Source organism: Maylandia zebra, linkage group LG11 (genome assembly GCF_041146795.1).
Source record: "Maylandia zebra isolate NMK-2024a linkage group LG11, Mzebra_GT3a, whole genome shotgun sequence".
Lineage (NCBI taxonomy): Eukaryota > Metazoa > Chordata > Actinopteri > Cichliformes > Cichlidae > Maylandia > Maylandia zebra.
In genome coordinates, this window is record NC_135177.1 from 24,446,603 (window position 1) to 24,460,383 (window position 13,781).

The 13,781-nt window shown below is 41.0% G+C and overlaps 1 protein-coding gene across 2 annotated transcripts in view; it reads left to right on the forward strand.

The window, feature by feature from the left end:
• clstn3 (calsyntenin 3) overlaps positions 1 to 13,781 on the forward strand; it is a 30,083-nt gene that overhangs the window by 2,145 nt on the left and 14,157 nt on the right. For both annotated transcript variants that reach the window (XM_012919113.5, XM_012919114.5), the window contains exons 3-9: positions 1,553 to 1,675; positions 3,034 to 3,244; positions 3,416 to 3,624; positions 8,192 to 8,341; positions 9,192 to 9,377; positions 9,461 to 9,748; positions 12,590 to 12,702. In XM_012919113.5, coding sequence (XP_012774567.3) covers positions 1,553 to 1,675; positions 3,034 to 3,244; positions 3,416 to 3,624; positions 8,192 to 8,341; positions 9,192 to 9,377; positions 9,461 to 9,748; positions 12,590 to 12,702 — 1,280 coding nt within the window. The remainder of the gene's footprint in view (positions 1 to 1,552; positions 1,676 to 3,033; positions 3,245 to 3,415; positions 3,625 to 8,191; positions 8,342 to 9,191; positions 9,378 to 9,460; positions 9,749 to 12,589; positions 12,703 to 13,781) is intronic.

The window sequence follows — 13,781 nt, forward strand, 5'->3', positions numbered from 1 at the left end:
AGGGGACAGAGGGCAGGAGATAAATGACCAAAAAAGAGACACACCAGAGGACCATGGAAACAGAGGAGGAGGAGAGGATGAATGTCTTTGATTAGGGCTGGGTATTAAACCTCAGTATGTGTTTGGTGCCAGCTAAAATTGGTTTGAACCAGTTGGTGTTACAAACTGTCTGGCACGCTCACATTTGTGCTCCTTACTTCTTTTTTGCTCAGTAATTTTTCTTTTATGTCATATTAAATAATGAAAGGATGCATATATAATTTGGACATTTGTGAAAATGTAAAAATAAATAAATAAATAAAAACCTTCTATTAAAGTATATGTAGCTATCGCTGCAATTAATAATACTTTCATTGTCACATAATCTGCCTAATTTCTTGATTAATTTCTTGATATGTGGATTAATTATTAACCACTTAACTGCAAAAACACTCAAGACAAAGCAGCATAATGTCACACCCGAAGATGAAGGGGTTTGACAGAAACGGGCATATCTTTTTAAAAATAGTCTGTTTTTAGTCACGTCTTTGCATGCAGTTTCATTAAAGCACAACAAAACCTCATAAGCAAATTCAGTTTTAACAGAAAGCCCATTATAGCTGGTGAGTCCGAGCCCATTTTCAGATACAGCGACGGAGCGTGACAGGCTTAAATGAAAAATACATTACGGCGTGCTTTTTTAAAAAAGTGTAATAGCAAGTAAAATGGAAATACCTCCTCCAATGTTCTTAAGCTAGTTCGACAATAAAAAGCGTCTTGTGTTGTGAAGAATCAGAAAACTTTCACACGACACCCCGGCGCCGTCTCTGAAGGGAGAGCGGTGCGATCAGATTCAGAACCAGGAGCATTTTTCCTCTGTTCCCTCTCCTCTCTCAGACGAGACAGCAAAATTAGTTCTAGTCAGACTTTACGGAGAAAACTCACTGTGAAGACAACAAAGTGATTGCCAACAAAAGTCTGCCTGTGTCTGATTTCAGACTCTGTGTTAAGAGATTGAGGACAACAGAGGGAGGGCACTCCGGCTTTTGTTTTTGCTCTTTGCTGGAGTGTAAAATCATCATCCTTCTGGCTCATTAACTCGCCCTTTGATCACTCAGCACAGAACATTCAGCACCAGGATGAATAATTAATTTGCAATTAAAGGTTAAATTCAGAGTAAACCTGAGGCATTTGATTCTGACTCTGTTTTTTTTTTTTTGTGAGGCGCCTGTGGCAGGTCAGTTTAGGTGATTGATATGAGAAGTATATTTCTGTGTGTGTGTGATAGGGAGAAATCTGACTGGCTTTAATTACACTGTCAGACAGGAAGGTGTGCAGAGTGGTGCTTGACATGAACAAGGGCAGGTGGTCCATGATGGAGAAGAAAAAAGGGGGTTGGGGGGCGAACTGTGAGATTGTGAACGTGCTCAGACTGTCTCACATCCATCGTGTATTTTTCCCACTCGTGCACACTCTCACCATGTCCTCACCCATAATGAAGAGTTAAAAATAGATGCATTGGTTCCTTCTAATTGCTCCATTTAACCCAAAGCCTCCTCTCTGTGCCGTTTAGCCAATAAGCACAAGCCATGGATCGAGACAGAGTACCAGGGGATTGTCATGGAGAACGACAACACCGTGCTGCTCAATCCCCCTCTCTTTGCCCTCGACAAAGATGCTCCACTTCACTACGCTGGTAACACCAACTGCAATAAGAAGCATGGAAGAGCATTAAGTTGATGCGAACATTTTTGATGTGAAGCCTGCGGTAAAATAGGTCAAATCATCTGCTCGAGTAGCCGGACCGAAATCATCTCACTGGGTCAAATTGGAAATGATGTGACTTTAATTTTATGAACAGATTGATGCTGCAGCTCTGAGGCCAGTTTGAGGTTTATTTATGTCAGTTTACGTACTTGAACTTTTACTAGTAAACACGAGTGCTCATTTTTCACTTCGAGATGTCAGACTGCTGCCATTTCCAGCCATATTTCCCAACAGACGGTCCCTATATTAAAAGCAATGCATTCAGTCACAGATTCCACTATTTTTAGACCATCATAGTGTAATTCAACCCTTCGTTGCAGGAGCAGTCAGCGGCGCTCTGCAGCCTGATGAAATGAGGTTATCGTGTTTGCACTTGCAGACCTGGAAATAACTATGTTCAGTCAAATTATAAAAGATCAACTTAAATTACTCAGGGGCTCCCTGAAATTTATTGGACCCGTGTCAAGAATGAAGAGGAAATTAGCTGTTTGCGCATGAACCTTCGACTTATGTCAGCCAGGGAAGATCCGCTTCATTTTGAGTCGCAGCTGCAATCTGTTTCATTCTATTCTGATCATGACTCCCAGCATGAGATAAAGTGCCACTTAAAGCAATATCTAGATAGTTATCGGCACATTTCTGGTGTAAGGATGGATGATGTGACCTACAATCTGCTGAATATTACAATAAATTGTCACAGTTGGTTCAATAATGTAGCACTGTGGGACATTTCCCTTCCCACTGTGGATCACGTGTGATCTGTTTGTCCTAATTTATGCAGTATAACTTATTTAAACTTGACAGTGGGTTGATTAAATTGAATTTTTGCTGCTGAAAACATTAAAATAACTGTTTGATTGAAGGAGATGTGCACAGTTTTTAGCAGAGATTCAAAGCTGGGAAGATACATTTGAACGGTGAAGCTTTTTTTCAGAGAACAGAGACGCCACGATCGCCTTCATTTTTAGTCTAGACTGGACCAGGGGATTTGCAGCAGAGCTGTGCTGCAGGATCTCAGGTGTACTGTGGAGGAATATAGTTCACAAACACTTAGAAACGTATGATGGAGTCACAGCGTGGAGTGCTTTAAAGATAACGAGTAAAGCTTAACCAATCAATGCTCATCAATCAAAGCTAAGCCAATGCAAAGCCGCTCTGTTTAGTTATGTAACCTCGCATTAGTGTAGAGTTCCCAATTCAGACAATGCTTTTTTCTTTTTAATAAAGAATTTAATAAATAAATCATTGATTCTACTATCTGTCGCCGCCCCCCTTTCCCTCACCCAGGTGAAATTTGTGGCTTCCGGGTCCATAATGGCCCCTCGGGATCCGGTTCGGTCCAGTTTGAAGCTGTGGTCCTAGACCGCTCCACCGGTGAGGGTCTGGTTCGGTCCAAGGAGCCGCTGGACTGTGAGAGCCAGCGGGAGCACAGCTTCACCATCCAGGCCTACGACTGCGGAGAGGGACCTGATGGAGTCAACAGCAAGAAATCCCACAAGTTAGACCCCCACCCCTAATTTAGACAGATTTTTAATCCTTTCAGCAATAATCAAAGTCAGTGTTTGAGGCTCTTCTAGCTATGCATTGTAAAAACTGTGCATCCAGTACTGCTTTCTGTTGTTCCAGTAATCTCCCTACTTGTTTGTCTTCCCGCTCCTGCTTTCCTCAGGGCCACCGTGCACGTTCGCGTGAACGACGTCAACGAGTTCTCCCCCGTGTTTGTTGAGCGTCGCTACGAGGCCTCTGTCCCAGAAGGGCGTCTGTTTGACCGAATCGTACGCGTGGAGGCTCTGGATGCCGACTGCTCCCCGCAGTACAGCCAGATTTGCTTCTATGACATCATCACTCCCAATGTGCCCTTTGCTATTGACAACGATGGTGAGATGAATCTCATTTTGCAAATTAGAGCCTCATAGACTAATCCATATTTCCCCTTTGATTCCAAGAAAAATACAATATGCCTGCCAGTCACCATATTATTTCCTTATTTTCTCTCTTTCTTGGGTGGCCGTGGTTTCAAATAGAATAACAAAATTCAATATTCGGATCAGTATTCAACTGCTAAACTCCGGATGTCCTCAATACATGAAGAACATACACACCAGACGCTGCTGCATAGCGACAGAGTGAAAAGATTTGCAGGCACTTATGATTCTTCTCCTCTCAGGTAGAAACCGAAAGATGTTAAAATAGACTTTGTGTGGGCGGACGATTGTTCTGTCTCTGCATCAACATCGCAACAGCTGTTCGGCTTAAAGGGGGCTTATTGTGCAAAATCCACCTATTTATTTAATTGTATTTTTGAGTATATTTGGGTTTGTATAACCCCAAAACTGTGAAGAAAGACCGCTTGCTTGCTTCTTTTCTTTCTGCAGAGATCAGGAACTGAGCCTCAAAATTTACTGCCCTGTTTGATGTCAAAAAGAGATAAGCACAGTGCTCAGCAGTCAAAAGACCTTTCCCCTTAAATTATGAATAAGCGCAACTATTATTCCCTCGCTCAAGCAACTTTTCCTAACCAACGTGTAATGTACTCCAGACACCTGAGGACTCAGTGTCCCAGTGGATTACATATGTTTTGATGACAAAATCCTCAGAGGTGATCCCATACAAGAGCGATTCAGTAATCACAGGTACTCTTTATATCAACTATTTTTGCCTAATTATCGAGTTGTTTCCACAACATCCATTCATTAGCTTAAGTGCTAATGATTTGGGAAATATTTAAATGGAAATAAACATTGAGATCATTATTTTATGCGATAGATTTAAAAAACTGAGTTTGAATGTTCTCAAATCTGTCACCTGGGAGTTTGGAGGTTTTCTGTTAAACTGATTTGAAAATGTGAAGTTTGAGTTTTATAGTGGATTTCCTGTGCATGATACCATCAGGGATACATATGTTTTCAACATAAATCCACATTACACTGAATTTACAGCTATTCAACAGATGTAAGATTGTAAGATTTTCCTCCCTAGAAATGTACCCCAACATTTTTATTGTCGTTCAGCCAGCATTTAAAAGATTTATGACACAAAAAGCACACATTACACAGCTGACAAAGTAACACATTTAACAGGACGCATTAGGAGAAAGAGAGAAACCCTTATTTCAGATAGAAGACATTTTATTTTCCTTTCTGTGTTTCTATAAATATGAAGCCCTTATCTAATGCTGCTTCTCAGCAGAACATAACTTCATCTCCCTGAAACATAAAACACTTTGTTTAATAGTTTATGCAACACTGCAGTGTGATCACAATGATTTAAAGGAGCAGTTTGCAGTTTTCCAACCTTACTGAACCTTTCAAACCACTGAATTATATCAAGTATCATGAAATCATTGCTTTGTTGATCTGAGTATTGCTGAAAATGATACTGAGTCCAGTTTATTTACTCGGTGTACCATATCCTGTACTCAGACAATAACAGTGTTCAGATCAGTTATATTAATCTGTTCTAAAAGTAATGTTTACTATATAATTGCACTTTTTTTATATTTCACATGTAATTTCTGTATAATTGCATCACTAATAAAAAGAACTCATATTTAATGATTTTATAAAAATCAGAAACACTCAGTAAAAGCATAAGCTATGATGGTGGGCCCAAATCCTGATACGATCTCAAATGGAAAACGTTAGCCATTTCTTTCATTTTAGGCCCCTGTGCTAAGTGCTAAGTGCTAACATGTCATCTCAGGAGCTGTTTAAATAAACTTTCTCTGCATTTTTGTTAAAATAACATCTTAAGCAAATATACAATACAAGCAATTAACCGTCTCTATACAGATGACAATACTGTAGAGGAGAAGAAGCATTTAAATTCCCTCCGCCATCATTTGTTTGGCTGTTGTGCCACTTTGGGGCAAACTGCTGCTGTATAATGAGGGTTTGTCAGTGAGTTTTAAAATACCTTTCTCATGTTTTAATTATTGTCTTAAAAATATGATGAAACTAATAAACAGACGTGTATCCTAATGTTAATTTGAATAGTAAAACTTGATAGTTAGTAAACCAGACAGCACCAAAAACAAGCAAATTGTGGCACAGCGGGCACATGTTCTGTAAAATAAATAATAAAACCCATGGACCTTTTGGATTAATTAAAAAGAAATTTGCTGCCGTACAAAACCGATCATCGCTTAAACTGAATATTTAATAATTTGATAAATTCGACCTGTGGATATTTGATGTTGCGCTAATTATCCATAAACTCAAATAAATCACTGCTAGAACGTGAGGCTGTTTTCAAACTGCAGATTAAAAGGAGTCCTGGTTTTGACCAGAATTCACTTCAAAAACATGGAGGGTACCAGTGCTTATTGGTCTCTGTCATAGACATTAAATTGGTGTTAAATTGGTTAAATTTTGCTTTTCGAACTATGACATGAAACTGATGCCTAAATATGGCTGAACAAAAACAAGTTTTTGTCTTCTTGAACTGGGTGTAAAACTGATTTGGTTTAGTGAAGCTTAAAGGCTCCAAGGATGTCATGTGACCACCTCCTGCACGTTTTTAAGTAAATAAAGCTGGAAACAATAACAATTTCAACCCTGTCATATGTGCTCTGAGAGCCTGAAAGTTAAAAAGTAATCAGAATATAATGGTCAAATTTCAGGTGACGTTATTAAATAAACTAAAACTCTTATACAAAAAAGAAAGAGCTGATTTTTAGGGAGTTGGGTTGGAGGCACTGATTTGTTTTCCTTGGTAGGCGGAGCAGTAAATATGGCTGATGTTACCTTTAGCTTTGATTCATAAGAACGCAGAGCACAAACCATACTCACTAACTGGAGGTTTGAATCCTGACAAAGTGCCTTTCTGTAGCTGGAAATTATAGTTATATTAGGATTATTTGACTACCCTGTGAAGGTTATTTATATGTTAACAAGCTGCTGTGTTGTTGCTGGTGTAGGCATTTTGAGTAACAGAGTCCCAAAGCTTTCTCATTCTTGGTGTTGATGCCCCATGTATTATTGCCAGCGTTATGAACTTTGGTCTCCACAGAGCAAGGCTCGTGTTTTTGGTTTGACAGCTTATTAAAAATATATTTTTTATCTTGTTGGTAGACCGTCCCGCTGCACAGAAGCATTTACACATTTATCAGTTTTTGCCAGCAGACAGAATCGACGAGGAGGCACCTTCACGCAAAACAAACCTAAGAGAGCCATTAGATGTTTTTCCTCCTCAGGCGTGGGACCTAATTATGCTCCATCACTATGTCCAAGCTGTAATGCGGAGGGATGACGTGAGAAGGCGTGCAAACTTTAGCACAGATTTGGCCAAAAAGCGAGAGCTGGGTTTGGGTTGTTGTGCTTCATTGCCATCGGTCACATCTGTTTGTTTCTTCTGTGCTCACATATAGTGTGTTTTAATACAGATTAATTCACATTAAGCTGATCTCATCCACATACTTTTCCTGTTTCTGCTGTTAGTTTGTGAAAAGACTGTGAAAAGTGACACAAATGTGGCCTATTAAGACTACATTGTTAACAAGCCATATGTTGCCACTCTGCACTGCTAAAATCTTGATTTTATAACTATGAGGTCCTCCGATAAAATCACTATACACATAAATTTAAAAAAATAAGATGAAAACAACAGCTGTCTTGTGATTTTGGTCACATTTACATGTAAAATGATCCCACAAAGAGCACGTTCTCCTTCACATCTATATCTTCTGCCCTGCGGTTGAATGCGTGTTGTGTGCTGTCTCTCGTCTCTGTTTGATTTAAAGCTCCAAACAATCTGTTTAGAACAACAATGAAAACCTTGAAAATGAATGAATATTGGAGCTTTAGGCTGAATCCTTTGACTGGTTGGTTTGGGATCAAGTGCAGCTGTTTAACAGAGTGTCACAGCAACTGAGAAGGACCCTGTTTTGGTATGACTGTGCAGAAATGTCCCAGACTTGGAGGGCTTTGCCGAGGATGAGCGGTTCCTTTCTTTAGGGGTCAGACTGATACAACAGCACAGCAACCTTTTGTTCCAGATTTGCTCAAACGCTGTGGGCTGTTTATTGTCTATTTTCTGTTTCAATTTGTCTATTCTGCTCCTGTTTCTACCTCTGTCTCTTTCATCCCTCTGTTTTTCCCTCTCACCATGTCACACCATCTTCTTTCCTTAGCATTGTTTGTCAGCTGGCATGCTGAGTGCTGTCAGCCTATCACGGATACTCGCTGTTTATTCATCTTTATCTCTAAAAACAGGAAAACCCTTCAGTTTTTTATCCTGTTGTGTGCAATCTGTCCTCGCTTTCATATCACCGAGCATGACGCGTTTAACAGGGCAGTGGCTCTGCTGTTGGGAATGTGCCGGTTTTATCAATGGGTCTTTATTTGACCCGAGCTTCAGTTATGCAACAACCTTGTGGTTGGGTGACTAATGTTCTATTTTTTTCCCCGGTTTATTTTTTGTTTCATTATTTTTCTGTGTCTCCTAGGAAACATTAAGAACACAGAGCCGTTGGATTCAAAGCGGCAGCGCGTTCACACCTTCTGGGTGACAGCCTTCGACTGTGGAAAGAACCGCGCTCAGGCTGACGCTCAGGTTGTTGTCACGGTCAAGCCGTCCTGCAAACCCGGCTGGATCGGTAATTTTTCACACGCACTTCTCTTTTTCTGATCCCAGAACAAGGCCGATGAGACTTTACACATACGTGCGCTTTAGTTGTTTAATATTTTCCTTTTTTTGTGGTGATGGGGGAGATGAAACTTTCACTTTGATTTAGAAAGTGTGTGGGCTGCCACTTGGATGAATCACCTTTGCATGTTTAGATCAAAAGAACTGTGTTTTAAAGAGGCGGTGTTGAATCTTAGTAATATCAAGGGAAGGTAACTGCATAGTTAAACTGTGACAGTATATTTTTAGATCACACATACGACTACAGCAATGTTACGTGCTTTTTCAGACAGTAGATTTCCTGTTTAAAAGGGGAAGTCCACAGAGGAGGTTCATGGATGTAGTGAAGGAGGACGTTAGGGATAGATGGGCTGTATAAATTTAACACACTTTCCCCTTTTTAGCATGCTGGAGTCAGTCGGCTTTGACATTTTTTTAAAGATAAGGGTAGTTAACTCCAAAGCAGTTTTCAGACATGAACTCTGGGAAAAACTGGAGAATCAAGTTGGGATATTGTCTGAGGTTGCCTTCTCTCACATGGATCACACAGCAGGGGAATGTTTGCGTCATATTTATTCTCACTATCGTGGTTTAGCCGAGACATGACGCCCACTCCCTCGCTGGGAAATCACTCCACAAATTACCCGTGGTAATTCTCACATGGCCGCAATCAGACACCAGGCATACCTTGTGCTAGGGGAAGTCGATGGTTCGAGACATTTAATGTCTGAGTCGTCTGCGTTTGATGCTAAAGGAGTGTAGAAAAGGTCAGAAGGGCTCAGATGTTAAAGGTGAAGCGGGTATTGATACTTTTTTTTCAGGATGGACCAAGCGTGTAGAGTACACCCCTGGGTCAGGCAGCATCCCTCTGTTCCCCAGCCTGCATTTGGAGACCTGTGAAGAGACCGTGTGGAACATCCAGGCCACCGTAGAGCTCCAGACCGGCCACATCGGGAAAGGCTGTGACAGAGACAGCTACTCCGACAGATCTGTGCGACGTCTGTGTGGTGGGTTCAGGCTTATGACTGAAAACATGTTAACCTTTTGACATCAGATCCGTTATTTCTATCACCTCTCTTTTTTGTATCAGGTGCTGTCAGGGGCGAAGTCGACCTGCTCCCACCTCCATCTCCTGCCGCTAACTGGACTTCAGCGCTGCCCACTCTCCCGTCTTCCGACTCATCTCTGATCTTCTCCTTCAACGGCTCCAACCACGTCGCTGTCGTGCCCGATTCGGTTGTGTCCGCACTATCCGGCGACCACTTCACCCTCCAGCTGTGGATGCGCAGAGGTGGTGCCAACATCCAGCCTGCGACCACGCAAACCAGAGGAAATCGCAAGGAGGAGGAGACTATTGTCTGCAGCACCGTCAGGAATGGTAAGCGCTGTCCCTTGCACATTAATTTAGCCTTTGGGACTGCGAGTGATGTTGTGGTTAGAAATGGTTTTGCTTCTTCACTTTTATATCCACTCCTCAGTCATCTAAACCCTTAGAGGGCACCATTTTACCACGTGAGCTTCGGGGAAAATCATGCCCTGAAAAAAAACTGTTTAAAGCTACTATCAAGGTGCTCTTGAGAGAGACACTTAACCTCCAGCTGCTCTGCTTGTGAAGCCAAGTGGAAAACAGAAGAAGAGTAAAATACTGTAATTGTGCCAGGAACAATATTATGGGTAATGTGAATATTTTCAGCTGTGTGACTTTGTATGGGTGCAGTTTTCAGCAAGCTTTCCTTTTTGATAAAATTCACAGGTGAGAAAAACATGGTGGAGTTTCAGATTGAATGTAAACTCACGTCGTGCCTCTGCACCAGCAGCAGAAGCTGGCTGGTCCTTTTTCTTTTCACCTCGTCCGCCTGTCCGTGTGTCCCATTCTCGTGAGCGTGATGTCTTAGCAGTGTTTGAGGGAATTTGGCACAAAGATTCACTTTGACTCAAAGATGAAATTATACATTTTTTTGTCTGTTCTTAAACAAGTTCAATAAATGTGTTTGTGTTTTACTCAAGAATTAATATGCTAATTATTCCATACACTTAGAGCCATAATAGATTGGACAAAGACTCTATGTACATATATGACAAATAAAGTGAAGACTTTCAGCTTAAATTCAAGGGGTTTAACAAAAGTATTACATTAACTCTTTACAGCCATGTTTACACACAGTGCCCTGTTTTCAGAGGCTCTAAAATCATTGGATAATTGACCGATGAGCTTTTTCACGGCTAGGTGAGGCCTGTTCACCTGTTATTTCATAATAAATGAAGCAGACATAATATCTGAAGTTGATTCAAAGCATTTACCTTGTATTTTATGGCTTTTTACTGTATTTTTTTAAAATATGAGACCCAAAGACATATCAGTACGAGGGAGGGAGGCCATCACTGGGCTGAAAAGCCAAAATAAATCAGAGAGATTAAATAAGCCGTAGGAGTGTTTAAATCGACAATTTGACACGTTATGAAACACCACAGAAGCCAATGAAAGTGGATGATGACAGTATTTTTTTTTCATGGTTAAGGAGAACAACCAAGCCATGAAAACTCTCAAAGAGGTATCTGTATCAGTGTCAAGGTCCACAACCAAGAGAAACCTTCATTAATGTAAATACAAGCTGCAAACCACTGGTAAAAGAACGCGAAGGCCAGGTGAGACTTTCCCAGAAAACATGTAAAAGAGCCTGAAAAGAAAATTTGGCCAGATTACACCAAGATGAACTTGTAGTAGAATGACGGTAAAACAGAAGCATCATCTGTTAAACATGGTGGAGGCGATGTTACGGCCTGGGCATCCATGGCAGCTAGTGTTTATTGATGATGTGGCCACAGATAGAAGTAGCAGGATGAATTATCAAGTGTACACGTTTAGATTCAGACTGCAAAACTAATCAGACAGCACTTCACAGTGCAAATGGATAATGAGTCAAAGCAAATAAAGAGTTTCTCAAAGCAAAGAAATGTTATGTTCATCAATGACCAATTCATTGAAGAATATCAATGAGTTGATATTTGTCATCAGAGTATGTTTTTGATTTGCTGATGTCACCTAATACTGTGCAGGAGGCAGGTTTTGGACCCAGTATGAAGGACTCGAGAGGCAAACGTGAACTCTAAATGCTTTTCAGAATCACAAAATGGGATATCACAAAAGGATGTGACAAAGGACCAGGAGGAAGACACGGACAATTTAAACACAAGGCATTTAGGTGAGGGGTAAACAGGTGGGAGACACAACAGGAACAAATCATGGATAACGAGACACGGGAAGTAAAGCTAGACACAGGGCACAGGAGACCAAGGACTAACAAAATAAAACGGGAAAATACTACACACTGAATCGCAGAGGAAAACTCGACAAAGCACAGGGAACACAGACGAGGCCGATAAAACATGACAGGACAGAAAACAACAAACTTTAAATCAGAACAGAAACCAAGAACAAAGGGATAAACACTGAGGAATTATAACTAACTCGACACAAAGGGATACAAGACAAAACACAGAGGCTGGATTAGACCAGACACAGAAACATAAGGGAGGCAAGAAAACAAACTGAAACCAAGAACAGAATTAAATGCGAAACCTAAACCTGGGAACATAAATACGGAGAAACAAATCAGGAAATGATCTAAAAAAAAGACACAAAACTCAAAAGTTTGATTCTTAGACCCAGAGACTGTAACAACTGAAGGCAAAAGGCAGAAAGACCCACAAACAGCAACAACCAAATCTGGCCGAACATCTCAAGGGAGGAAATGCAGCATTTGGTGATGTCCATGGGTTCTAGACTGCAAAGGATTTTCATCCAACAACACTTAATGCAAATTCTTGCAAAATCCCTTTAATTAAAGCTGGAAGTTTGCACTTTAATCACATCTTGATTGATTTATAATCCACTGTGCAGAGGGAAAACTACAGAAACTGGGTATTTGACCAACAAATGATTGCCCCAACTGTAAATCTTCTGTGCTACCATGTTGAGGATGTGCATACAGATTCCATGTATTAGAATACAGCTTATTTGCCACCACATCCATATTATGAAGCACCGTCTACTGTCAGAATCACTGGCCGCTCCACTGGCTGGTGAATCCACACCACAGCAAACCAGTAATTCTTCCCATTTCTTCTTTATTCTCCCAAAGAAACGCTGGATGATTTTAAGAAGTTCTGACAGGCCTGCGCCAATTATCTTCTGTTTTTCTGCTCTCCTGCTCCACAGATGACTCCTTCTCCCATTACTCCCTCTCCGTCCACGGCTGCCGCCTCTCCCTCTTCTACTGGCCCGACGTCTCAGCCGCTCGCCCCGTCAAGTTCTTGTGGAAACTGGAGCAGGTAACTGAAGGGAAGTGCAATGCTCAGCTTCGATGCTGTCGGTTGCACAGTTTCTTCTGTTTCTCAAGCTCGAAATTAAGCTGAAATAGAAGAAAATTCAGTCGTTACTTTTTATGTCTGTGCCATGTCAAACATCAGAACCGTCCCTCGTTGGAAATTTAGCTATTTTACAGATGAGGATATATGCAGAGCGAGTGAAATGACAACCCTATTGTTTATTTAGATAAAAGGCTTTTTCTTTCATCTCCCGGGCTTTCTCTAACGAGATCATTTAAATGTTTCATGCATGAAGAGGATCTGTGCGTCATCCGTATTTACAAAATCAATTTCTGTTCGGACTATTTTGTGCAGTCCGTTCCCAGTAAAAAGGAAATGGAACAAAATGGAACTCATTTTCTGTTCTGATCACACCGCATCTTCAGCACCGTGGTGAAACGCGCAGTCTCAGCCGAGTACATGAAGATGTTTGTGTCGCTGCACGAACCTTTTATGTATCACAACATACTTCTCGGCTCTAAATCTATATCTTTCATCATAAAGCTACCTGTGAGGTTAAAAGTCCAGCATGCATCAGAATACATGAATACAAGTAGCGAGGTCTTTCGGCACACCTGTATACCTGGATGCATGCGAGGCTGTGGTTTGGTGTACGTGGTGGAGGGTGATCGGGGTTTGTTTTGACGGAAGCCACCAGTCTCAGACAGATTGAAGTCACATGGATTAAAGGATGCTGAGCTGATACAGAGAAGATTTGTTAAATCCCCCTGTCTGGACCTCAATATCTTATTACCCTGTCTTTCTTTCCTACTCCCTCTGCCTTTGTAATTCCCCTGTCATTTGTGTGCTGTATTCCTTCAGGTTACACATCACTGATAAAGAAAGTTTATCACAGCAAATGTCTGCAGGAATTCACCCGTGGTGGAAAGTATATTTATAAATATATATAAATACTCAAGTAGTAGAATCATTTGGATTATAATTTTGACTTGCAGCTTACAAAAGGAAATGTCTTGTCAGGGGAACTTGTCACTTGATTGGACTTTCAGAAGTTCCAAAAGCAAATTTCACCTCAAAACTTT